Source organism: Pygoscelis adeliae, unplaced genomic scaffold (assembly GCF_000699105.1).
Source record: "Pygoscelis adeliae isolate BGI_AS28 unplaced genomic scaffold, ASM69910v1 Scaffold453, whole genome shotgun sequence".
NCBI lineage: Eukaryota > Metazoa > Chordata > Aves > Sphenisciformes > Spheniscidae > Pygoscelis > Pygoscelis adeliae.
This window is the reverse complement of record NW_008824450.1, coordinates 437,193-464,888: the sequence shown is the minus strand read 5'-3', so window position 1 is coordinate 464,888 and position 27,696 is coordinate 437,193. Positions and strand designations below refer to the sequence as shown.

General features: G+C 37.3%; 1 protein-coding gene across 1 annotated transcript in view; it reads left to right on the top strand.

Annotated features, from left to right (window-relative positions):
* EEFSEC (eukaryotic elongation factor, selenocysteine-tRNA-specific) overlaps positions 1-27,696 on the top strand; it is a 101,111-nt gene that overhangs the window by 23,144 nt on the left and 50,271 nt on the right. Inside the window, exon 6 of the mRNA XM_009321047.1 lies at positions 21,093-21,731. Coding sequence (XP_009319322.1) covers positions 21,093-21,731 — 639 coding nt within the window. The remainder of the gene's footprint in view (positions 1-21,092; positions 21,732-27,696) is intronic.

Genomic DNA, 27,696 nt, shown 5'->3' with positions numbered 1-27,696 from the left:
GAAGTGTTGCGTTCTTGGGTTTGTGTACTCTGGGGTTCAAGATTAGTTTGAAACTAAGTTAATGGACACTTCTATAGTAATCACAAACTTTCATCCAAATGCCTTTTTGTTTAAACTTTGTGGTAACTTTTTAAAGTAAAGGATGGCTGGTTTGTGTTTACATAACTTGTTTGCTTAAGCATTGCTTGTGCCAGGTCATTAACTTTATTTTTATTTCATTTAATTTATCAGGTAGAATTGTTCTCAATTCAATTGAAAACAGACCCACATGCACGTATACATACTGTTTGAGCAGGAGTCTTATTGGAATGCTTGAATAGTAATTGGAAAGGTAACCTCCTATATGGTAAACATAGCTTTCACATTGCATTCATGCTGTGAATGTAACTTTAGCATGAGTAGGCTTAGTTAGAGCAGTAAGTAACTCTCATGTTTTAAATATTTAAGTTCAAGTGCTGGAGGCTTTGGCAAAATTTCAGTAACCACAATGAAGGAAGGGGATGTCACTTTTTGTTCTTCCTTGGTCATCCATATACAGTACAATCCCTCATTTGATTAGGCTTTTAAGAAGCAGAACAATTCAGCAAGCACTGCGTTAACTAAGCAATGATCCATATGTTATAAAGTTCTGCTCAGATCTGGGCACCAGCAAAAAAGGATCTGAATATTGAAAACATTATTTAACCAAGACTGTTGGAGATAAACTTCTCAATTTGACCAAGAAACAGAAGAGTGTGGACTAGCGCATAAGTGCCTAGGAATCTATAATCAGTCTGTTACCAGAGTACTTCAGTAAAGTATTACTGTAACACCATAGGAAGTCCTCTGGATTTCATGCCTTGTACTGGGCGTTCACCCCATTTATAAAACTCTAAATTTTATTCTTTGTTACTACTATGAAAATTACATGGGAATTTACTTTGGTCTTTAAATGTTTGTTCAGCTCATCACCTGAATCTGTTGTCATGTGCCCGTGACAATAGCATGTATTGTTGAAACTAAATGTAGATACATTTCTTCACTAGTGTATTCCCATAACTTCATATTATAACAGCTAGCGCAGTTTGAAATGAAAGAAAAAGTAATACTGGAGAGAGCCAATATTTACAGTATCAGCTGGAATAGTATAATTATGTAAGCTGCCCAGAGATAGCACTGTAGTGAATATGATACGAATGCCTAGATATAGATTTTTTTCATTTGCAATTGTCTGGAACGAAAACTACAAACTCTCTGGCTCTTCATGGTTGTAAAGATTAGCTTGAAAGCATGTGCCGTAAAATGCAGTTGGCTTCTCTTTCTTTCTCCTCTAATGAATAAATAATCAAGAATAAATGTTTCACACTTTAGAAATCACAATGAAAAGGTCAAATAGCCTTTTTAAAGAGTCACTGTAGCTAATACATCTTTAAATGCTTAAATTGTAGACTTAAACTACCAGGCCTTCGTGAAAGTTAGATTTAGTAGTTGACCTGTCTTCTGTCTAGGCAACCTGTTTGTTGTTTTTTCTTTTTTTAAGATCTAGCCTGTATATAGGGTGTGTAATAGATTCTGCAAAAGAATGGCAGAGATGGCCTTGCTCTTTGTTCAGTTTAGGTGGAAGAAATCAGCCGTGAGAACAGATTAACTCATTGGAAGCAATGACCCTGTTATATGCAGACATCAATTTTTTTCTTCAACAGAAAAGAGATAAAGTACTGAAAATGATTCAGAAGTTTGTTTGTCACTTAAGTTTTGTGTGAGGCTTCAGAACCTCTTGAAGTTTTTCTGTTCTTTCTCAGTATTCATCTAACCACTTTGTTTTTGTTCATTTCAGTTACTATGTTGTAGTTGCTTTTTCTTAATATTATATTCATTATATAATGAATTTCAATAGACTTTTAGGCTAACCGTCTCTAGAAGAGGTGGTTGTCTGATGTGCAACACTTAGTACATAGAACCGCAACAAGTTAAATGATGGCTTAGGGAAAAAATACGTGCTATTATAAATCAGTTCAGTTTTGAAATATGGGTGTTATTTATGTGGTATTTTCCTTGCCTATGAAAGGCAATGAAGATATTGATCCTGCTTGTGGAGATCAGTTGACCATAATTTGAAGTCTTCGGGGAGTGAGGAATATGCAGGTATACCACAAACACTCAAAACAACCATAGAAAAGAGGGTTGTAAGGGGAAACTTGAAAATACGTATTTTTAGTAAAGGACTGAAATAAATGCCAATAAGACTAAAATAAATGCCCGGTTTGTCCTTGAGTCAACACAAAGCAGCACCAGTTAGTTTAGTCTAAATGCAAAGAAGTATATAAGTCTTTGTAAAAATAAGATAAAACACAAAATCCCACCCTGGGCTATTTTGCCTCCAGTTTTAGGGGAGGATTGGAGTCAGGTGGTGATTGAATATTATTTTGTACAACATGTGTTTCTATTTCAAATGTTCCTTTTCTGTTGTTGATGTGATGCTCTTGCTTGGGGAGAAACAGTTTGTACAAAATGTATTAAGGTTGCAAGCACCCTCAAATTCTTCATTCCAGTCTTATCAAAGGCTACTTGATTGCTTGGGCTTTAGAGGAGGTTATTAAGTATCTTTGCTCAAGGGTAGGCCTTTAGTCTCTTAAGGATGGAGGTGGAGGAAGTTCTCCAATGTGATGATACAGAGTGGGGTCCTAACTTGCTCTGAGCCCTCCCATGAGGCTTAATGCGAGCCTGAGATGCTACATAAGATTGAAGTTCAACGTAATTTATTCTAATGTGTTAATATATGTCAGGCGTGCAGTTCCCTAAATAGTGGGAAAATGGTGGAAATCTCCAAGTTGGTAGAAATTGTGATGTGCCTGCTTTTCCTTCTTGCAGCAAGTGCTAACAGATTAGTTGAAAGTTCTAAGTTACATTTGTAGTCAAATACTTTTTTGTAGTACAAAAAGTTCAAAATTTTTTCAAGTCTTTCCTTTTACTTGTGTCCTTGCTTTGTTTTCCTCTTCGCTTTTACTGCCCACCCATCCTATCTGTTCAGGTTGTTGAACTTTATTTTTAAATCCACTTTCCAGATGTGCGATATGTGCAGACAACACACACATAAGTGGTTGTCTTCTCTGAGATCACAAGCTCTATCCCTGCTTTTAGAGAGAGGCTCTTAAAGATTTTAAAACTGGGGGGGGGGAGGGAATCTCTGCCTCTTTAAAACATGTGTATGCTGAACTGATTTGGTGGATTACCAGAAACATTGAGGATATGTTTTTGGTTTTTTAAAGGCATGTTTTTGGCAGGAAGCTAAGCAGTATTTTTAAAAAATGACACTAATTTTCTAGTAAAAACATACAAATGTGAAGGTAAGGGTTCTATTCACTTTTTTATTTTCAGGGGTTTGGAGGCTTTTTTGTCTTTTTTTGCACAAGCTTCCTGTTCTTAATTTTGATTAGAAAAAGCAAAAGCATGATAAATTCTGTTTGTGGTTTGTGTTGTGTTTTTTTTTTTTAAATAAGGGTGATTCTAATTCTTGTCTATGAGGATTGGATGAAGCTAATCAATATTGGCAAGATGTTTTAAAGATTCATATGTAGGAAGAGATGGGAAAAAAAGCTATTTTTGTGTCAGACTTAAATGGGGGGGGAGGGGGGAGAAAGAAAAGTTAACATTAAGGCATAGTTTTGTGGTTATGGTGTGACTCACAAGAAAGACTTAGGCCATCTGACATGTACATTACAAACAGTTGTAAAAACATACCATTAGATATCCACAATGTGTAGTGGGCTGAGTTCATGTTATTTTGAATCCATAATGTTAAAGTTATCTGGCACAGTGAGTGTAACTCCGCAAATCAAACCTTATATTGTTGCTTTTTGTTTTACATTACATTGTTGTCCCTGATGGACAAGGTCCTTTCTCATCACCTGAGCAGTGAAGTTTTAATCCTGCCTTGCATTTGTTCAGTGTCATCTAGCTATGCTGACACCAACCAGGGCTTTTTGCTTGAGTCAGGATTTAGATGGACTTTGACAGAGAGAATACAGTGATGCAATTAAAACTTTTATAATTATGCACAGTGCTTTACAATATGCATGCTTGTTTTCTTGCTAGTTTCCTGTATATAGAAAAGCAAATGTGCAGAAGGTTAGATTTATGTTTAAATGTGATTATATTTTTGTTTTCCTTAATGTCTTGCTGCATCTCAAACTGTGTGGTGATAATTTTCCCCAGTGTGAACCTTTGCATAGTATAGTTTTGAACCTATTGGACCTATACCTATATCTGAGCATGACCATGTAGAAATGAGTCTTGTATCTTCCTAATATTTCATATACTGTTAAAATTTCTTGGGAATCTTTGTTCAGAATTTGAATTTGTGTTTTGTTTTCAGTTTTTAAAAGTAATGGCTTTTGTAACAGATTTTTTTAGCTTCAGTCTCAGCTCTGAAGGAGATGTTATAAACATTTAATAGCTTTAGAAGAAGCTTTTTGGAAACTACAGTATCTGTGGTACGTGCTATATGTAAGAGGGAGGTTTATGTTTTAATTTCAGAAGTTTTTTTGTTTTTTTTTCCCCTCCTACAAAGCTATGAAGATAAGCTTTTTTCCACACCTTTGCAATAAAGAGTGAGTTGTAGGGTCTGGTTCAGATTCTGTTTAATCTTGGCTTTAATGCAGTTAAGACTTCATTCTGTGTTTAAATCCCCTCGCAAAAATAATTGTTTCCACCTATTGTTTTTTACCTGTCTTTGTAAGTCAAATATTAAGACTTCGGTAGGTTGATATAGAAGCTATGAATGGCATGTTAAAAAAAAAAAAATAAAAATCTTCCCCATACATAGCAATTGTAACAAGTGGGGTTTGGTTTGAGAGGCTGACTGTCTCCCCTACATGGATAATAAGAGGAAAGTACTTTTCGGAGTGTGCAGAGAGATGGCACAGGAAGTCTTGAAAGCCAGGTGTGTTGGGTTTTTTGTGGGGGAGGCTTTTTGTTAGATTTTTCTAATACAGGTACTGAAAGTTAGGGTCATAAAGGAAAACAGATTGTCAGAGATGCTGATTATCCCAGTTAACACTCAAATAATTTGTGGCCAGAAGAGCTCAGTGTTCATGTAAATCAGGCTGCTTTTATTTAATGATGGATTTAGTTATTTAACTGTAAAAAATGGCCAATGAAGTACCGTAACTGTTTTTTATTTTTGTGTCTAAGATTTTCCCCTGTTATGTTTAAAAAAATGTATTAGACGCATTTCTCATGCAATTTTTTTGTCTGGAAATTCTATCTAGTTTGAGTTCATAGCACTCTGATAATGATCAGAATTCTGCAATAATGAAAAATAAATCAAAGCTGGAACAGGCAAACATTAGGGCTTTTGAACCTTCAGAGTAATTTTTTATCGTGTTTTTGTTCATAAATACAACAAGCTTTAGTTTCTGTGAAGCGGACGTCTCGGTGAAAATGGGAGAAGCTGAAACCAGCACAGGCAGGTGTTGAGCAAATGTCTCCGATGAGCTCTCACAAGGGTCGTGTTATAGATCTTCAATTCTTTTTATTAGTCTGCTCAAAATCTCACTTCTCAGATTTGGACTTAATTGCTGGGTGATTCTGTGACATAAACATCCAGATGTATACCTGTTGCTTAAATCTGATTCCAGCCAGTCTTCCAAGTAAGATTTGTTTACCCCTTGTGCATCCCAAGCTCACTCAGGTACCTTCTCCTCAGAACTGGTATATTGTTGCTTCAAGATAATTTTAACTGACAAAATTACTAGACCACACGCTTGGGGTATTGAGTTATACCTTCTGAACCACACTTGCAAAAACGTAGAGGATTTAAGTGTTCCAAATGCATGAGTGTTTTCAGCCTCATCAATTATTTTTAATATTAAAAGTCAGCAGATGGAGCCAAAGGCTTGTAGAAAAATTACTTGTGCTGAATGTATGTTAAACTACAAAGCCCACTAAGTTTAACTAACAATGTTTCTACTGAAATTTATAACAGCAAAGCTATTTATTTGCTGCTAAACCTCATACTAGCATCCCTTTTTTCATTCCCTTGTCTCTGTGCCGAGTGAGAGCTCACCCCTTTGTATACTGGGGAGTCTAACGAGACTAAAAGGAGTAAAGTTTGGAGTGGGAACCTGATTTTCTTTGTAGATTTACATCTGTGGAAGGTTTTCTGCAGCATTGTTCACCACTTTATCAGAAAAAAAGGTGTAACATTTTGTCAGTATCTTTACTTCTCCTATGAGTACAGTAATTGGAATCCACTATTGAGGGTTAGATTGGAATTCATTACAACCTCATTTTCATTATTGCACGGTTGGTAAGGTACTGGGGTTTCATGTTTTTCTTATGAAGCAACTGAAATAAGCCTTTGCCTTAGATAACATGTCAGACTTGATATTGTAATAGGCTAAGCCTGTGCTTTTGTTAAATATTAACATCCTTTTGGGATTTTAAATAATATCTTTAGGAAAATAAGGGGGTGGAATGTTTTCCAAACAGTGTGCAATTTATCCCACTTTAATAAAATAAAAAAAACAAAGGCAGTAAGTGGTACCTGCCTTTTGCAGGAAAAGGGAGAAAAAACTGTCATAGCTATAAAATACGATATCCAAAGGGGATGCAAGAAATGATGATGATGCTGACTGGACAGAGAATATTCCAATGGTACAGTATTGTTTTGCCTTTTAGTAAAGACGGAAAAATGAAAATGTTAAGTGACTAACGGAAGCCTTTTTGTCTAACTATTAAACTTAATTTTAAAAATTCTTTCCCCTCTAAATCTAAACTGAAGGATTATGGAGTGCAAATATGTTACACAGAATATAGAGTAAGTGGTATATAAATGTATGCTTAAGTATTGCATGTATATTTTTTCCTTATTTTTATTTTACTGATTTTTTTGAAGCTAGGTCTCTCTAGTTTGGAGCAAGCATCTACTCAGAATGACTCTGGAAACTTGGCTTACTGGCCAAATTACAAGCTTTTCTTATTTTTCTGTTTATCTTTGACCTCATCTGTGTTTAAGTTATCTTTCCCCTACTCCTCCTGTTGAAAGACAGTGATAAAACTTCAACCAGTTGTACCAGCTTGCTGGCTTAATTTCCTCTAATCAACATTGGCTGTAGAAGCAGGAGTTTCTAACATTGACATTTTTCTTTGGAATGGCATGATCAGTTCTTAGTTTCAGATTCACTCCTGACTTACTGTAGGCTTTTCTAGTTAAACATTTTTTCTTCTTAAATAAAGGTACTCAGTCACTTCCAATACAATTATATTTTCTTTTCAAGCTATTTGAATTGTGCCCAAAAAACCCTCAAAAAATACAGGACTGGAGGGTGCATCCCGAATTATATTTTAGTCCAGTCTCTTAAAATTGCAAATAACCAAATCTTGCAGTCTCACTGTGATGAATATCTTCTATGTTTATATTTACTGTGGAAGAATTATTAATGCATCTTTTAGAATAAAGAGAATATAAACTTGTGACACAGGAAGACACAGTGCTTTTCGCTATATTTAAGAGACTTCTGGATATGCAGTCCAAGTTCAGCATCGGTGCCAATATTGTCTGTGTAATGTTGCCCTTAAAGATGAGAGCAAATGCTGTTTTGGTTTTTGAGAGAAGAATGTTTTGGCTAATGAAGAACAGTTGGTACATGTGGTGGCCGGTGCAGTGGGGTCTCCTTAGCAGAGACACTGTACAAAAAGCAGCGGTAACTTCCTGGTGTTAGTGGTGCGCATTTTCAATTGCAAGTTGTTGCCTTTGTCTGCCTTCAAAATGCTCTTCTGATACCTAGTGTCTCTCCCAGATTTTAGTAATGCGCAAACCTAACCGGGTTGTGTTTTGATTTTGTACGTTTCTTTTCAGAGATATCTACCTCCATGGTGTGCGTGGGTTGTCCTTGAGTGTTTCTTAATTTTAAATTGAGAAGGTGCATACAATTACAACATATATAATGTGTCAAGAGAGAAAGTCATGATGCGGTTTTGCACTATTGAGGAAGTACATAATACCCTATGTTTTGGGGGAATGGGAGCTGTGAGAGCTAGTGACTACAGTGAAAAATCTGTAAATCAGGAAACCTTGTAATGAAGAAGTACTTCTAAAAGATTTGGTGGAACTTTTAAAACTACACTGACAAAAACAAAAAAAAAAATCCTAAATGATGTACTGAATAAGGAAGAATTTTTGCACTGGTGGATAGGCTGGATAAAAGCTTCCTTTGGACTGGCTCCAGTCATCTCAAAGAATTTCTTCTGGCCTGCACGCTTTGGATTACGTGTAATTTCAACTTTAATTTAAAAAGAAAAGGTTCTGGCTTTCAAGGCTGTGAGGGAGTGACAGTTGCAGTTTTCCAGTCCTGACTTGCAGACAGAGCAGACACATGTGAAATCTTCTTCCAGGCTTGGAATGTTAATTTTGAAGCATAATTATGGTACTTTGAAATGTCATTGGCCGTTTCAGTGAAGGTTGTCTCAGCAGGTGTGACTGGGCATGCAACAGCTGTGAGACCCAAGGGATAGGAAGTGGAAGACTCTGCAAGGAAAGAAATCTCGCAGAAGATGATGTATATATAGATAGAAAAAAAAGGCAAGAAAAGCTGGTTTTGGTGTGCAGCAATACTGTACAAAGTATTCAAAGATTGTTCTTTGCTATGTGAAACACCTTTACATGCTGGCATTAACAGTCCACTCTTCTTTCATAGGCTTCAGGTTGCCCTCTTTGCTTTTACCAAGCTTCTATCGTTGGTGATCTGCTGTCAGGTATTTTTGTGTGATGGCTCTAGTGCTGTCTCATCTGTTACCCATTAATGTTGCAACCTCAGTGAGCCTATTTTTAAGGTCCCTTCATGGACTGCATTTAGCTTCCTTTTAAAAGACCCATAATGGATTAAAATGATTCATAAATTGACAGATGTTTTCCATCTCTTCCTCCTGACTGACCGTTTCCTTATTGTTGATGTATAAACTCCCAGAGCAGATCTTCCTTGAGTTTCTTCAGAAAATATTCTGACAGACTGAATCCTAAAACAAATCAATAAATAAAAACACCAACAAAAGCAAAATTGCATTTTGTTCATAGTTTATCCTGAATATTTTGGTAAACATCACGTTAGCCAAGGGAATCCTGTTGAGCATTCACTGTGCCTCAGTGGTACTTGGACATCTCTGCACGATGGGCTTGTTCCCTTCCTGGAGTTGCAGTAGGCTTCCCGTGTCCCAGATTCCTGTTACAGGTGTCTGTGATACTTGATACTGGAAAATGAGGCTACTTGTTTTAAATAAGAAATGAATTTGTACAGATGTTCAGAAATACTGAAATATGTTGGTGCTAGTTGAAATGTGTTTGGATCTTGATGAAGGTTTAAAAATCATGTCAGTAGGACTGCCACTAAAAAGAGGGTGTGTGCGTAAAATATAGAAATATTTATTTGCCTGATGACAGCTGAGAGGTTTAGGCAAATAGAAAGTGTGTTTAGAAGATAATAGTTTGGAGTTCTATCATTTGAATACAGCTCTTGTATATTCTGACAATGACAGACTAGGTATGCTTGCAGCATGTATCAGGAATTATTTCTTTTATAATCCAGCCTAGGTTTTTTTTTAAATTGGACAGCTGTTCCATAGCAAGCTAACAAATCCTTGAGAGGCAAAGAAGTCCCAACTCTGTCTATTGTAAATCCTTGTTGTATCAGAGGTGAAGGGACCCTTTTCATGAGTTAATCAAAAAGACCTATGCAAACAAGCAAGAGTATTTTTTTCCTCAGTCAGTCACTACAGTTACAGAGCCTGACATTGTTAGGTGAACCTTCGTGATCTCATAGGCTACTGCATACTCTTGTGCGCCAGACCCCTCTTAATAAAAATGTGGGGCACTGGATACACAAATTCATAGCAGCTGTCACAGCTGGGCTGTGGTGAAGTTTGGTCAAGACCCTTTGAACTTTTTATTTCACACTAATCCCATTTAGTGTGATCAATATATGGACCTCCAGCTCCTGGGTCTGTTAATTAGGTGTCAAGTGTTGGGTTGGCCGGTGTCAAGCTGTAAAATACAAACACAGAAGAGACGATCAGTAGGGAAGTGAAGTGTTTATTGTCTGAATGTATAAGAGCCATCGGTTCTGAAAAGTTGCCTTCCTGGTCTGAGATGTCCTTAGGGATCTTGAGAGTCTTTTGTTTCTCTCAGTAAGGTAAATGTATACTGAAATAAGCATTTTACCAAAAACATTGGTGTGTTTGGGGGCTGCAGAATAATGTAAAAGACCCAATTCTGCTAATAATTTGATGTGGGAATAGCTCTTTGCTTACCTTCCCTCCCTCCCCCTGCCTCCCCCCCTGCCCCAGTTAATAAAAATGCTTAATAATTGCTCTCGTAACTATTTGCATTGGGTTGTTTAAAATGGGAGTCCTTTCTTGTTTTGTGTGTGTATGTATGTATAAAATGAAGCTTCTAAGATTTTACCAGTATTTATTTTAACTTGTCTATTCCCTGAATGCTACAAAGCACAGGGATAACTTAGATCTTCACCTCCCCATCTCAAAGAATCTCGGGAGTTTTTTGAACTCCCCCATCTTTAGTTCTCTATCATTCGGGGAAGGGTAAATATGTAGAATGATATTTCAGCCTTCATACATTTTTGGGTTCCTTTATTTCAGTCTTCCAGTGACAGAAAGGACTGGGGAGTTGCGAGTAGTTTGTTTCATCTCCTTTGAAGAAAACCTTAAATTTATAATCCCAGATCAGACCTTTCCTATAACTCACGCAACTCATCCTGTTAACTGTTTTAATATATGGCACTGCTATTTCATTAAACAACATCCAGGAATAATTAGTTCAGCAACGATGCCTCGGAACAAAAGCCCTTGATTTCGTTTAACTTTATAAGTTGGTCTCTTTTGATCTGCAAGAACACATCTGGGGCCTTTAAGAAAGAAGAAAGAAAAATATTAAATGTTTAGTAAGGCCGTTGGTGAAGGTTTCAAAGCACAGTAACCCTTTGGTACCAGGATGTAGCTCAGAGGCAAAAAAGTGTGAATTTCTTATTTCATAAGATATCACATGGCATTTCTATTGTAAATGCTGTTTTTGCTAGCTGATGATCACTACGTTTTGGCTTTATTTCCAGTTTCAAAAGACGCAGTCTTTTCATTCTCACCTCAATTTTTCTCCTCAATTTTTCTTCCCTTCTGCCCCCTTTCTTCTCCCAGCCACATGTGAATGGATTAATCAGAATCATTACTGTAAACATGACTTTTTTTTACTATGTATCTGTGCATTAGGATTTGGTTTTGCTACATCAAACTTTGCACCGTACTGCTTTTTTCCTTTAATAGCTTAGTATTATTTGCCAAGGTGGTAGGGATAAATCCATTTGTTCTTTACTCTAGACTCAACTGCTGAGATTTGGAAAATATACAGTGCAGAGGATAGAGACTTACTCATCTAATGTTAATCACTGTTACTGACTTATTTTAGAAATTGCTTACCAGTTGAACTCCCTTAAAATTTGCCACCAAAAAAATCCTACCTCAAGGAAAAAATCTATAAAGATTTTGTATTGCAATTGTTTTTTTAATCTCATAAGAAGGATTATTGCGAAAAATACTTGTCTGATAGTAATTAATTCCTTTTTCTTCTCTTTTCATAGCAGAGGTAGCCTTTGTTTTGATTGTAATTAGTGCAAGGAATTCACTAGGAGTAGTACTGTATCATTTGATTTGTACTGATATGCATACTTGTGTTTGCTTGTTTGCTGCATGGCACTAGAGTGCTGTTGTGTTTATATTCCAAGTATTTCCTAGAAAATGTACAAATCATCACAATTAATGTTAATGTTTGCCACAGCTAATGAAGCCTACCAGATCTCTCAGTAATTATTCATCACCTTTGTTTCATTTTGTATAAATCATGGCTTCTATTAATGAGCTTATTTTAGAGAAGGGACAGGAGAATTTTGTTCGCGAGAAAGAAATGAGAAAAGAACGTTGTTCTTATTTTTCCCCTCGATCCGTCAAAATAGAAGTGAAAAGAGCTGAAAATACTATTTTTTTTATTACAAGTTTTATTTTTTAAATGCAGCTTTATGTTCACTCTGTGTTTGTTTTCCTTAGCCTTTAACTCCAAGGTTATGACCCAATAATGACCTCCTCTTTCCACTCTCAATTGCTTTTGACCTACTACATTAAGTAAAAAGAAATAACCTAACAGAAGGGTAACTAGATCACTGCTACCACACCAAGGAAACAGGCAGGCTTTGGGATGCTCTTCTTTAATCTCTCTATCCACAGAGCCTTCATTTTAATTTGCAAAATTGAACCCAGATCGAGAGCAGTAAAGCCTGAATACAGTAAATATTCATGCCTCAGTGATCTAGAGTGGCTCCATTACATTTCAGAGATTGGGAGAATTACCTTTTGGATTATGTATATTCATGGGCTGATTTTTATTTGAGATATAATATTACTCACATTGGGCTATATGTTGCACATTCTACCAAAACCAGCCTTCTCACAAAGCTTCAAATGTTCCTTACACGTAAAAGTTTTACTTCTTTACCCTATAGTTTCGTCCTTTTTATGCTTTTCAAAGACTGGTAGTAACCAAATTTCTTTTAAAGAAGGAGAAAAAAAATCCCAGTAGAAGTTCTTCTATAAAACCTTCAACCCTGTGTTTACTGTGATATATTCTTTTGCATGTGACTTTGAAGTCTTCAGATAAAAGTAGTATTATTGTTCTAAACCTAAATCTATTTGGAAAAAAGAATTCAGTTCATTCTGTTGGAAGAAGAAAATTCTAGACAGCCTTTCTTTAACCTATCAATTTGCACTGGTTTTGACTTCTTTTCGGGTTTGTTTTTCTTTGAAAAATGTTTTATTTGAAATATTTTTTGATAAGTTGCAGAAATTTTAATTGGTATGTAAATGTTAAGCTTGTTCTGGCATAGTCTTACTATGCGCCTGATGTTCTCTGCCTAGGTACTTGCTGACTAAACTCATTGGCGTTATATTATGCTTTCAGAATGCATACTTTGACATCTGTAGTGATAGATGGCACAAGTAGTACCACTTAATTTAAGGATACTTGACATCTTAAGATTCCTTTTTCAGTTACAAAAAACCTAGGAGAGATTTTAGTCATTTGGAGATGAAGGGATATGTAGTAGGTGTCTGGCTTCTGCTTCCTTCTACACATCCTTGGAGTGTGGGGATCTCTTCCTGACCTACAGCCCCAAGTGTTCAACGTGTACAGCTGTTAGGCTCTTTTGGCCAGAGGAATAAAAGGGGATGTGGTCCTCCCCTATGTGAATGGATTCACCCAAATCTAAAAGAGGCAAGGCAGAGAGAAAATAAAGGTGCAGCGGAGCTTCGTGTTCCCCTTGTGAATCCCAGGTAGAGGAGGAGATGTAAGGGGTGGAAGCCAAAGAGTGTGTTAAGATCATGTAATTACTGGGAAATGCTGCAAGGGCAAATCATGGTTGACTAGCCTGATTGCCTTCTGTGGTAAAATGTAGAGACAGGAAGAGTCATGACTTTAGTAAGACTTGGGAAACATCTCTCTCAGCATTCTCATGTGGAAGCTGGGGAGGTATGGGTTAGATTTGAGGGTTTTGGTGTGAGTTGAAAATTGGCTGAAGTGGCTGTGAGGCTATTGGAAGCTTTCCTGTGAATGAGGAAAATTGTTACGAAATGATATGTATTCTGAAAAATCAGCTTTTTGCTTTCAAAAACTGGATGTTGAGTTTTCTTGAGTTTTTCTTAAGAATTTGGATTGTGACAAATTATGCAGTTGAGTTTCCTATCTGCAGTGAGGCGTAATGCTGTGTTATATCACAAGGTGACGAGATTACTGAAGTTTACCAAATAAATGCTCCAGTAAGATAGCATACATGCAATACGGTGTGAATTTGACGGTTTACAGTAAATAAAGAATTTGGGGCAGTTCAGTCACAAGAAGAAAATAGAGGATTGTTTTCTTATTCAGTGAACTTTGTCCAGCCTGTGCATAGGATAGATGATTTTTTCTGTTGAAAAAATTTGGGATTATATACTTAACTAAGTGATCTTCTGTGCCTATACATTCTCCTGTAGCCTTTATGTGCAAAATCTTAATCTTAATACTTGCTAATTTTTGATTTGTGATTGTGTGCATGAATATATCATACATGTAATTTAAATTAAAATTACAATATTAAAGCAGAGCAGCATGAGAATAAGATCATTGACCTGCTTCTTTATTTACTGGATGCATAGCCATATTTTTAGATGCTGTGAAAAGGAAATAAGCTAAAGGGATTTTAATGTATCCCCTTTTATACTGCTTTATTCCAGCGTTGCAGTGCAGGCTCTTCAGACTATGGTGTTATTTTATCAGGAGGAGGAGTATATTAAATAAAATCTGATAGCATGTGTGTGGCATTACGTAACCACCACAGTGGTCATATGGTGAATGCCCTTATAAATGTCACTTAAAAAAATTAAGTTAAAAGAATCGTTCTATGTGAAATAGTTTTTCTTCCAGGTGCTATATTCCTTTCTCATCTAGAGGCAAAGTGAGGCCATGGACAAATAATAGATTCTAGAAATATTCAAGATCTTTCAGAAAATTGTTACTAAGCCATGTGATCTTGGTGGCACCCGCAAACTTGGAATTATTTCCGACTCTTTGAGGTTTCTGCTCTTTGTAGTTGGTCCTAGCTGCTGTTGTGATGTTGACTCGGAAGAGATGGCTTTCCACAACCTGAGCAGTGGGCAAGGCTTGCATTGTGTGATTGCTGTTCAACAATGTACTGTTGTTAGCTCCTGTTCTATCTCCATTTCATGCTGTTCTGAAATCCTGGTTGAAGATTTGGATCTAATGTTTCTCAGTGTTCATTGAGATATAGCGTGAACCGCAAAGGCATCTTGGGGAATGAAGAAAATATTCCATATCTTAATTTTTAAAATAAAAGATTTTTTTTTTTTATTTGGATGGAGGATGTGGATTGGAGCATGGCAGAGGCCTTGACTCATGATTTCTGAATGCTTGTTGTTGCTGTCTGTGCCTTCACAGCTTAGGTGTCCTTTTGATACTTTCAAGGAGGAGTGGTTTGCCTTCTTTGCTAAACACATTGCTGCTTACTCATCTAGAGGACTCAGCTTTGCTTGTGAATGGTAATTCTTCATAAAGCAAAGAATTCAGCATGCTTCATGTTTGGAAGAGAATTTATGAAAAGATCTGCTTACGTGTAAGAGTAGTCTTATGTCTGAATTAAAGCTTTTCTTAATTTCAGTATATGTGCTTAGACAAGGGTTGGCTGAAAACTAAAAATTGTGGTAGCCTTTCAGACAAGTGGGCTGCAGTTTTTTGGTAGTGTAGCTTGATATCCTCTGACCACCAAGAGATGATACTGGAAGCAGGAGGATGAGATGCCTTATTCCTTTTTTTGGATTTGTAGTAGATCAATAGGGAGGAAGGCAGTCCTTGCTTTCAAAAGCAGCAGATATGGGATGCATTTTGGTCATGCAGTTGGGCTTTGGTTTGCTGCTCCTCTTCAGCTGTAAGCAGGCGCTTCCTCTGGATGATATTAAGGTGGCGTTTCTTGTATTTGGCACTCTGCTGCAATGTATGGTCAGTTTATGTCTCTCAAGTGTCGTTTTTTTTTTCTTGTTTGTGTGCTGATTCAGGCAGGCTTGCTCTTGATGTATTTCTAAACTTCAGGGCTGAAATGGTCCTTTCCTCATTTATCAGTTCCTTTCCCTTGGATGTAAGTTTAAAGATGCAGCTCTTAGCAGCTGGGCTCCGAGATGTGATCTTTATTTTAAACTGGTTGGAGTCCTTGGCATTTGAAGTGGGGTTTTTTTTTGTAATACATATGTAATACTCCTTTTATAAATACTGCGTTTATAATTAGTATTTTCTCTAATAGATTATTAAGACTAATCATTTTAACTTTGCAGTTTCTCATCAGTATTACAGGGAAGTATGGTTGCTTTATCTTTCATATCGGAAAGATGCACTCACAGCATTGGGAGGCAGCAGGATGGCTAGGTTCTTATCTAAAGAAGCTATGAGCAATGGCATATGGTTGATAACTTAATGGAAGTTGGATAAATAAAGGAAAAGAAGCTCTGACATATCAGGGGAAAAAGTCATTAGTGGACTTTTTCTGTATCCTGTTTTCTATTAGTCTGTACTAAACTGCTTTGAAAATCTTAGTGAGCTTTTCCTTTGGTCTTCAAATAACGGGTTCTCTTCTTATATCGAACACATTTGTTTATCTCAAGGGCTGAACTGTTTGGGTGCTTTTGATTTGTTTTGCATTTTTTTTTAATCTGCATTTGAACACAAACTTCTTTCTCACCCTTTTTTTAGACCTTTTCATAATGCTTTAGGAACATTCATGTGATTATACAAATAAAATTTAAAAAGTGAAGCAAATCTGTTTGCAAATGATGCAATATTTCAACACATGGCTCTTGATTTATATGATGAGATATAATCAATTCCCTTGTGCCATTATTAGAAAACAAAACATGAGTGAATTTCTTAGTGAAGTTTGTAGCAAGTTTTATAATGGTATCCAAGTTTTTCATGTCTACCTACATTGTTTGCATGTAATAAAGTCTGTCTCTTTAAAGTTGCACTCAACATTGGTCACTTTCTTTCTGTGGCTAAATGCCTTATTCCCCAAAAGAAGAGGAAAACATATCTCTAGTCAGTGGATTGCTAAAATGGGCCTTGCACTATTTTCATGGACAAGATGAGATAGAAGTTGTTTTACAGAGAGCATTTTGAGGACAAAAATTGGGTGCTCGAAATAAATGCAAAGAAATGCCAAAGATATCGGTCATAGCCGGTCTCGGTTACAAACTCCTATTGCTCAGGACAGAATGCTCTGAAGTATTTAACATCATTTTGTTGGTAGGTGGGTGGACTTGAGTGATCCAGCCCCAACTCCTTGAAATTTCTATTGCTGTAAAGCTAAAGAAAATACGTGAAAGTTTAGAACTGTGCTATAACTTGTGGGGATCCCTTACATAGGGAAACTAGATATGCATAAGAGAAACAAATCTAATACTGAGGGCCAGTTGCCTCCTTTTCAGTGGTTCCAGGTTTGTATTTTAAAGGCCAGACAAAACAAAGATGAATTTTAGTTATGTACTTCAGTCTCCTGGAAAAAAAAAAAACACCCTACATTTGGAGTATTTTAAACCACGGACAAATGTCTCTGTCAGTCGGGGTCAGAGTGAAATGGAATGAAATACTGTACTGATGTTCACGGTCTGCTCAGAAAACAGGAAGTTAGTGATTTAAAGCTACGCTGGCTCTTGTTACTTGATCCAGTGGGTGCAGATCAACTCACTGATTCGCTTCTCTGCTGGTTCCATGTCTGACCTTTTGAAGGAGATGCAATTCCAGCTCCATTCTCGTGTGATCTAATCCACCTCCCCCAATCACCTAAGCGCACTCTAGCATTGTTCTGGTCAGATTCTAATTCCTATGTATGTTATGCTCTTGGAACAGAGTTTATGGTCAGTTAAGATACTGTGCTGCATACTCTTTTTACAGTTGATTCCGGTACTGAGAACACGTAGGAAAAAAGAAATGGGCTGGAATGTGTTCTTCCTATTTGCTTTTTTTCTTTCCCCTCATACGTGTATGGGAACTTTAGATGCAAGAATAGGTACCATGCATATAAGGGGAAAAATTGTTTACATTTAAAACAAATATAGATGGGCGGATTAAATCATCTGCAAGGTACTGGATAGGTCAGCATGAAGTGCTGATTTTCAGTAGGTTGAGTAACACAGTATTTTTTTCCCTTCACGTGTCTGAGGACTAGCAGACCTGTCTGAAAGCCAGACCCAGCTACAAAGAAATCAAGTGACTCTTAAAGCTCTGGGTGAGTGCAGCCAGGGTTGGGGGGCTTGCCTCCCGTGAGAGAGTTGGGGGCAGCGCAGATAGTCTGCTTTGGTTGCGGGGAAAAAGCTTTACTTTACATGATTCTGCAAATTTTCAGTGTTGTTTTTTTTTAATTAGGGTAGTCTTTTCTGAAAGAGCAGCCTGAAAGAGAATTAGTCAGGATCCAAGACTTTTCTTGAACTTGCATTGGAGACTGTGAGGACTGTCAGTAAATGTATGAACGGGAGCCATCCTGTTAAAGCCTCATGCAGCACTGGAAAATACTCCTGTATCAATACACCACTGCAAAGTTTCTCCTACACATAGGAATTACAGCAAGCTTTTGTCATGGAAAGTGACACTTTGCAATTGTATACTCTTTTAAATGTAGTTCAACACTGAGAAACGTGGAAGAAAACAGCTAGTATTCTGACAGAGGCCAGCTCTGTATGCCATGGTTGAGAACTGCAAATCTGCTTGAAAAAGTTTAATCGTGTGAAGTGAATGTTTTAAAAGTACTTGTTAATTCTTTTTCTGATAGTTATTTATGGGCTGTATGTCAGATGCATCAAGCCCAATTGTTTGAGTTAATTTAAGGGGGGGGAGAGTAGGCATGACACTTTTAAGGAATGTTTCATAGATCCCTAATTAAAAGCTAAGACGTATTTGGAGTATATGCATACAAGAATAGGTATTTTTAAACACTATCGTTACTCTTTAATGTTATCTGAGTTCTGTGAAAGATGTTTCAGATGCGTATATGTAGACTGTTTTAGAGACTGGCAAATATTTTCTGTAATAATTTCACTCAACTGTTTAGGTGGGCAGTTTCTAAAAAGTAATATTACAATCTGAAAAAGGACGTTTCTTTTGGTTTTGATTAGCAGCCAGAGATCCAGGGAACCCAAACAATATTTACAGTGGTAAAGCTCATGGCCATTGTTATTTGTATAATTACGATTTCAAGAAGGAATACAGGATTTTTGTTGTTTTCCAGAAGCTGTGCAGCAGCTAGATTTTTTCCCTTTTTTTTTTTTAAATCAGCTTTCTGCATATTGCCTGTGACCATTTTTTGCTGACTGATTTGGAGAGCTCTCTATATTCCAGTTACTGAAGGTTTTAGTTCAGCCAATAGACTTCTCATCTACTCCTCTATTTTGATCTAAGTTTCTGCAATTTGTTCCCCTTGGAGTCTTTCTTCCTTTTTTTTTTTTTTCTACAGTCTTCTCTTAGTATTGCTTAGTTTGGTGATGTTGGGAATAGGCATATAAAGATTTGTCTGAAGCCAAGTACAATGCCCTTTGTTTAAGGTAGCAGGTTTTAAGGTAGCCCTTAAAAGCCCTTTAAGCCCTTTGTTTAAGGTAGAAAAGGAAAAGGTGAAAAACATAGTTTTGTTTCTACTTATGCTTTGCATCCAAGATGCAGAAAAAAGCTGGTATTTTCAGTATTATCCTTTAAGTAAATAATTCGTGATTAAAATTAATAAGGTTAACTTCTCTAGACTGTTCAGAGTTGTCTAACCTAAATGATGTTCTCTACACTGTGTGACATAATGAGAATGAAGCCCAGATCTGCTGAGGCCAATCCTTTGGTTTGGGATTCTTTTCATCAGTGGTTGTGTATTTTGGTTTCTTACCTTCAGGAGTTAAAAGATAAATGAGGGTGGGCCAGGATTAGAAGATGGGCTACTAAGGGACGTGCAGTGGTTGGAGATTGATTTGAGAACAGTTCTAGCTGAGTAAGACAGATACCAATGGCTTGAATGCTGAGAATTGCACGGTAGCATTTGACATGAGCCTTTTTGATAGCTGTAGAATTGGTACTAAGAAAAGGGAGAGAGAAGAAGAAATACTGAAAGTTGAGATCTATTCTAGTAATGTTGTTGTTCTGTATGCATTTACAGTATAATCTATTGTATATTGATACAGGCATACTAAAGAAACAATCTCTGGAACAGAGCATTCCCATGGAGAGTTCAGGTCTTGGATCTGAATTTTGAGGTTTCAGCCCTTCAAAAACATGTTGTATATAACTTTTCTGTACTAAGGACTCTTGTCCAAGTACTTAATATTTATTTAGGAGATAAATAATTTTTTATTGCCAAAAACATCATTTCAGTATTAAAAGTTTGGTATCTAATGTAGGGACTTCAAGCAGAGTGGTTATCTATCCAAGCATCCAGCCTTAGTATGAATGCAACAGGTGGCAACATAAACATATCAGAAAAAACATTTCGTTACACACAAAATGGGGGCGGGGGGGGAGGAATCTTAGTATAGTTTGCAGAACTGAAAGAAAGGCCAAAATGAAGCCTTGTTAAACTAAACTGGTTTAGTCTGATCAAGCTGAGCCTAGACTGATCTTTAGAAGCTTATTTTATTCTTCTCCTTGAGAACTCCTTGAAGTAAGTGATACAATAGCAAGCTCATTTAAGGTCAAACTTTTATAGCATCTGGGAAGAACTAAATTCATTTTAAGTATAAGTGGTGGCTAGTGCTGCACTTTTCCTATGATAATCCTTACAGATGGAACCCCACATTTTAGTGACAGTGATGCTAGCCATGTATTTATGAACATGCAAATTGTTGCAAGAAAACTTCGTGGACATTTTTTTTTAAATATATGGAATGTCATAGACTAGGAGATGGTAGATTTTTGTATTACTCATTAATTTGCAGTGATAGTTTACCAGTTTTCATTGTGCTCGGTGTTGTACAAATACATTATAAGGAAAGGTTTTTTGTTCTGAACATTTTACAGTTGAATTCAACCAAGTCAAAGAAGCGTATGAAATGATTTTCATAGAAGGGGTGGGAAAACAGTGACATAGGTGCATGGATGGGTATTGTAGTGCTACGCTTTTGATGGTGCAGGTACTTAGGGGGAGTACATTAAGTAAGCTGTTCCATGGTGTGGGTATGTATATCTGTTGATTTGCAGATAGTATGTAGGTATTGCAGCATAGGTAATGCAAACATCAACATAATTGTGGCTGTGATAATCTTAGTCTCATGAACAAAAGTAGAATAAGCTAAGAGGCTCAAACCTGTGGTAATTCTAAATGAATGGGGTATGATTTCAGTCTGTTCACTTCCTAATTTTTGAATTGTGGACTCTTCTAGAAGGTCAGTCATCTTACAAGAGAGCAGGGTGTGGTATGTGGGTTTGTGCTTGTGATGCACTTGTATGCAATTAATTGCTTCATTATTTTTTTTTCTTGCTCTTTCGTCAATAGGTGACAAAGAAAGTCAAGTCCATGCAGATGTTCCATACTCCTGTGACTTATGCTATGCAGGGTGACAGAGTAGGTATCTGTGTAACGCAGTTTGATCCCAAACTGCTAGAACGAGGCCTAATTTGCACCCCAGAATCACTTCACACCATCCATGCTGCAATAATTTCCCTGAAGAAAATCCAGTATTTTCGAGGAGCTCTTCAGACCAAGGCCAAGTTCCATATCACAGTTGGTCATGAAACAGTTATGGGAAGAGTAATGTTTTTCAGTCCAGCCCCTGCTGACTTCAATGAAGAAATTCAAGAAAATGTTTTTGATTTTGAAAAGGATTATCTTTATCAAGAAGAATATTTGTCCAAGGACTCAAATTCTTCAGACGAGAAAAAAGAAAATGACCAGGCAGAAGTCCAGCTCCCAAGACAACAGTGGGCTTTGCTAGAGTTTGAAAAACCAGTCGCTTGTCCTAAACTGTGCCTTGTGATCGGCTCCAAGCTGGATACAGATATTCATGCAAATACCTGCAGGTTGGCGTTCCATGGGGTACTGCTCCAAGGCATGGAAGACAAGAACTACACAGAGACTTTCCTTCCAAAGTTGAAAGTGTACAAACTGAAGCACAAAGAAGGACAAGTGGAAAGGGTAAGCTGTCTCTTTAATGCTATACATGGGAAGGGGAAATATTTGTTCTGTGTAAGCGCATATATTGGTGGGCTACAGAATTTTCACTGTTATGTTCCAGAGTCTTTATACACATTTTGCTTATGTTTGTATACCTAGTGCATCTTGTCTGATGCAAACAGTCAGAAATCACTGCTTAAAAGTGGCTAGTTTATTCAGTTTGATGCAGTGTTGAGTAATTTGATGCTGGTTTTTCACTGGTCCTTTTGATGTCTATCCACTGTTCTTCCTGCATACTTTGTTTGTGTACCTTCCTAAGTGGCTCATCTGTTCTCTTCCCAGTTGACAAAACTTCCAGCTTTCTATTGACATATTTTACACACTTATTCTGCAGTATATTGAAATTGTAAAGGCAGTGTAAAACAAATAGAAAGTAGCATTAGATTAATTAAGTGTTCTTTGTGTTATTTTTTAATGTATTTTCACATTTTATTAAATAAGAATCTCAATTATTAACATTTCTTTTAGTAGGCAAAAAGAATCTCCTACAAGATGCCTTACAAAGCTATAGTATGCTGAAGTTGGGATCAAGCTCGTGACATGGAGAACCTGGAGCCTTGATTAATGCATGTTGTTTCCTTATTGTACAGGTGTTAATCTGCTATAGTGTATGTACTTGACCCACCTCATTGTGACAGAAAATAGAGGTGCTTTCTGGAGGAGTTAGCCTCCACAGTAAAAATTAATTGGGATTTTTTTTTTTTACTGTCCCTTCAGTATGGATAGATATACTGTCTATAGTGGTTGGTATTATTACATTGCTGTCATAAGTTTGATCTTGGTGGTTACCTTTCAGTAATCAGTGGAGAACCATTTGTTTATACTTCCCGTAGTGGAGTTTTTCATGATGAATGGTTTAGGTGGAGATGTACGATATATGAATAATTTAATTACTTACCCCTAAATGAGCAGAGCTGATGTAAACTTCAGCAAATGTTTACTTGATGTATTAGTGCAGTAGGTATTTTATTAACTTTTGGGTAAAGAACTATTAATTTTTATTTTCCTAATCCAAAACCTGATTGTTTGAAGAAAATGTTTAGTGTTCTTTTTGGAAGTCCATAAAGTTCTGTTGAGTACTGCATAATATCTCTCCTTACTTTACTGTAGGAGACTAAGCATACCTTACCATGTTTGCAATTTGTAATGCAGACTTCTTGAATACTTTTTTTGGTTGTTTGCTTTACTAATTTAATAGTAAAAAATAAACTAAGAACCCTGTCAGGGCATGATTTTTGAATTAGTGAGGTTCTTTTCTAGATGCTTCACTCTACTTTTCTTTTTAAAAAAAAGAAGTTTCTCCTTTGAATTTCCACTACTGACTTTGGAAGCCATTCTTTTCAAAGGAACTATGGACCTGTGGTCTTGTGTTGTTTGGATGCTAATTTTGTCACTAGGAAAGGAAGGTAGTTAGGAGGAGGATATCTGTAGCTTTCTGAAAATTTTGTCTCTACTAATATGGGTTATATGGGACACCCAAAATCAGCAGTCGCTTTTCAAAATTTTGGTAGCAGGGGTATCGTTTCCTTTGTTTGGAATGGCCAGCTACCTTTCTCTTTGGCTGATGGTGATGTTGAACTAGAACAATGGGTCCAAAGTGTTCTGTTCTCTAAGCTGCAGAGAAGCTTAGACCAAATGTGCCTGTCTGGATACCAAGTCTTGGGATGCCCTAGAGCTATCTGAACTCATAAAACATTTGCCTTTATCTTTGCTAAAAATTTACTCGCTTGTGCATGGCCCACACTCCTAATATCCACAGAGACCTGGCTTACTAACTCCTTTTGTTTCTCCGTGGCTGTAGGAATGTGAATGAGAACAGAAGTTTGTGTGACTCATGGAGACGCATGCTGCTTGTGTTTTGTTTAACTGAAATGAACTGGTCTCAGATTCTTTTTTTTTTTTTGCTCCCAGTGCATGGCACTAGTCTGTGGGAGTTGAAAACCTGCAGAGTACCAACTGTGTGAGTGTGAGTTGTCTGACTGGGTTCACAGAGTTTGCCGTTAGCCTTGGTTGTGCATTTTTAATTGGTTTTATTTAGTGTTATTTTCAAATGCTTTGCCAGTTTACTTATTCTGCTATTGATTTTACTGTGTAAATAATGGAATAACGTTAATCAAATGACACATTTTATTTTCTGGTCCAGAAAAAAACCCCAATGAATATGGGTTATTGAACATTTGACCAACGGAGTCATTTATTAGGCTGATATACTAGTGAACTGTTTTGATATCTTCCCGTGCCTTTTAAAATATAGAGCTGGGGGGGTTTATTATTTTATCCTGTCTTCATGTGTCACACACTGTGCCCTATATATAGGCCTTGATCACTGTCTATATGCATACTAATTGGCCCTGTAAAGGAACAGTTGCCATCGAATAGTCTGTCTGCAGCTTAGGTTTGTTCTCAGATTCTGCCTCCTGTGGTACTGTAGATACTCGGAGTTGGCGTTTTCCTTGATGCGTGCCAAATGGATAGTGGAGCAAATGTGGTAAGAAAAGCTCACGATGTAAAGTCACAGGAGCACGCAGGTACTTGGGAGAGTTGGTGGGAAGAGGATTGTGCCAGTTATAAAGGACCTGCTGGGGAAGTACTTGCAGCGTTAGTTGAGGTAGCTACTATTAAGTCTGTGCTTTTGCAGAGCACAGAGCAGCAGGAACAATGGGGTGGTACAGTGACTTATTTTAGTACACAAAGTCGCTAGCTAATAGAAAATCTGAATCAGCTGGTCCCACCCTGCTGCTGATGGATGGCTGGAGATTAGGATCGCTGAATATAGGGTGTCTATTCTTGGCACTGATACAGGAAAATTTCTTTCTCTGTTGAGCAAGGAAGCTCCCCCCCTCCTCACCTTCCCTGGGGAGGCATAAAAAATAATAATAATAATTAAAAAATACATGTTACCTTCACGAGAAGTGAACTTTTCCTCCAGTGAATACTGTTGGGGAAAATTAGCTTTGTAGCTTCCTGAAAGGCTGGGAGAGAGGGAGGCAGGGGCACGTAATGTCCGCCTTCCCGGGTTCAGCATGGGGTGGAAACATGCTCTCAGAACTGGGCTGTAATGGAATTCAATAATGTACCCGTCTGTAAAATGCTGCAGCTAATCTGATGTGGGCTCTCCCAAGCTCCCCGCTTGCTGCTAGAATTAAAATAAATTCCCTGCAGTTTAACTACCAGTTTACCCAGAAGAAATCAGGCATTTATGGTTTGGCTTTTTGTTCCTATTCTGATTAATTTTAGAGCACTGATGGAATAGTAAGAATTGTAAATTCATTAAGTTTCAGCATCACAGTACTTTTCTTTTGTGCCCCTTATGTATGGCGCCCACCTGGATTTTAAGGTTGGGGGTTTTTGGTTTTTTTTCTTTTTTTTTTTAATAAAAGAGAACAACATTTATTCTCAAATATTTTTTTGGTTCTCTAAGAGCAAGTGTGACGCTTTTGCTGTTTCACATAGAAATCAAATCTATGAACTGAGTAAACACCATATTTTAAAAAGGTAAAAAAATCATACTTAAACTAGCAAACAGTCTTGAATTAGTACACTTCAGTGAAAAGTCACGCCTAAGCTTCCTGGTTTTTCTCATCTGCTCAAGTGATGGTAAATGTTCTATGAAAATTCAAGTACCCTTGTACTTCTCACTATTTCCTTTTGGTATCTTGCCTCTTTAATGCTAAAACTTGAGCTAGAGCACTGGGAGAGAAAGAATCTAAGCCTTACTACTGTTGTTCACCAGGATCTTTGAATTTACCTGTCTGCAGCTTATCCTTGAGCCTCTTTTCACATCCTTGCTTATTTATCTGCTGGTTTGTTTGTTTGGTTTTTTTAGGTATGTATTACTGTAGTATCTGAGAAATTTGGCTTTAAAACATTTATCATCTGCCTCTTTGGATAAGTTAGTGTTGTCTGAGATGCCACATAGTGCAGGAAACTTGCTTCTAACCAGGATAGGGCATTTTGGGGTCTGCACCTATGCTGGGATTGCATCTTGGTTACGAAAAAGTTGCACGATTCAAACTGGAGTTAGGATTTTATCTGATGTTTTTGAACTATTGTAGAAGTGTGCTCCTGATTTGCTTTGGACCAGATTTGTTTTGGGGTTAGAGCAAGTCTTCAGCAGTTAGTTTTAAGGAAAATCAAAATCTGCCGTTTCCTCAGAATTAAGAGGGCACTGGCAAAGGTTTATATTTGCGTAACTTGATGATTTAAAAAATGATGTGAAATACTAGTCCAGTTTTCTTTTGCAAAGAGGACTTGAGACAGGGGAGAAGTTCAGTGGAAGGAAGTTTCTGTTGAGCATCTTTCTGGCATGGTTATGTGGAGGCAGAGACTGTTGCCCTCTGGACACTATTTTTGCAAAACCTTGGCTGCCTGACAAATGTACTTTCAATAGGAAAAAGAGCTAGGCTGGTAACAAGTGGCTTGTACTGATAAAAAGGTAAAAGCAGGGCTGAGAGTACTATTGTGAACACCAGTGTCGCTTTAAGGAGCTTGATGTGGGAATCTTAGTGAAAAAAGGGGCAAATGAGATGCTGTGAAGAAAGCTTATCCCTCTGAATTGACATACGGTGGTGGCTGTGAATGTGGGCTTGCTAAACTGTAGCAGGTCAGCAGCCCCTGTGGTAGGAGACAAGCAAATTATGAAGATAAACAGCAACTGTTGTCCTTGGTCTTGTGCTTCTGGAGACAGGCTGCTCACCAGTCAGCTCTTCAAAGTTCTGTGGGCAGAGACTTGTATTAATCTTAACACCATCTCTGAAATATCTTTCTCTCTGAATTTTACCTCTACGCAGCACTGCAGATTAATTCCAGTGTGACTTGTGAAGCAGTTACTCAGTTCCTGGGATAAATCCTTTATATTTGTCATGTTGTTTGCTCTTTGGCTTCCATGGACATACAGCTTGAGTGCAGTGAGTTTCAACTGAAAGGTGAACCATAGAAGTGCATTGTGCTTTCCTGTGTGACTCAGATATTCTGCCTGTTTTGAAAGTGTTTGCACAAGCAGGATTTATCTTAGGATGGTTTCCACAGGGTTCTATTGTCAAGGATGCTCGTAAATCAGTAGCTCTAGAAACAAAAGGAGAAGGAAAACTCTCTGCCTTACTTACATAGCACAAGCTGCACCTTCTGCACTTTCAATTTTGGGAAAAATATATGCATCTCAGCTGCGATTGTTTCCCATTTTAAGCATAGCAGAATGTTTTCCTATGAGAATGGGCTTGTCCTTTCTAAAGATGCTTTCTCTATGTTCCTCTGACATTAAGAAGAATGAATTATTTCTGTGTATTTTAAAGTTTTTAATCTATTCTCATTATTTGCCTTGCTCTTAGGCTTTACTTACTTGACAGTAATCAAGTTCTACTTGTTTCTTCAGCAGTTTCCTTTCATGTGTCACAGCCATGGGCTGTCCTAGTTTTATCCATAGTCACTCTGTTCCCATGTTTTGTGGGTTGCTGGATAGTGAGTTTTCTTACTGAACTCGTTCTTGTGGGGACTGAGGCCATCAGGTAGCTAGCATGCTTAGTTTCTGGAGGATGGAAGAATCGCTTATTGCTTAATGTTACTAATTGTTTTTGGTGTAATCTAAGCGTCCCCAAGGAGAAAAGTATTGTTGCAAGAGCAAGATGTGAAAGCAGCGTAAGTTTATCAAGATTTTCATCAGAGCATCTCTTCTGAAGTTTGAATGGAAGTGAAAAAGCTTATCTTTCAGCATCTTTTAAGTGCTGGGTTTTTTCCTCTTCTTACAGTAGGATAACAAGAGCTGTGTCAGAGCAAGTGCATTACCTGAGTGGTCAAATGGAAGCTCTTTGTCACCATTGCTTAAAAGATCTTTCTAGCCTTTCAGAAAGAGGATGAGATATTGTGGAGATGCGTACTAATAAGCAACTGCAGGAAGTTTGAGAAAATAGTATTTAAATTTGTGGATGAC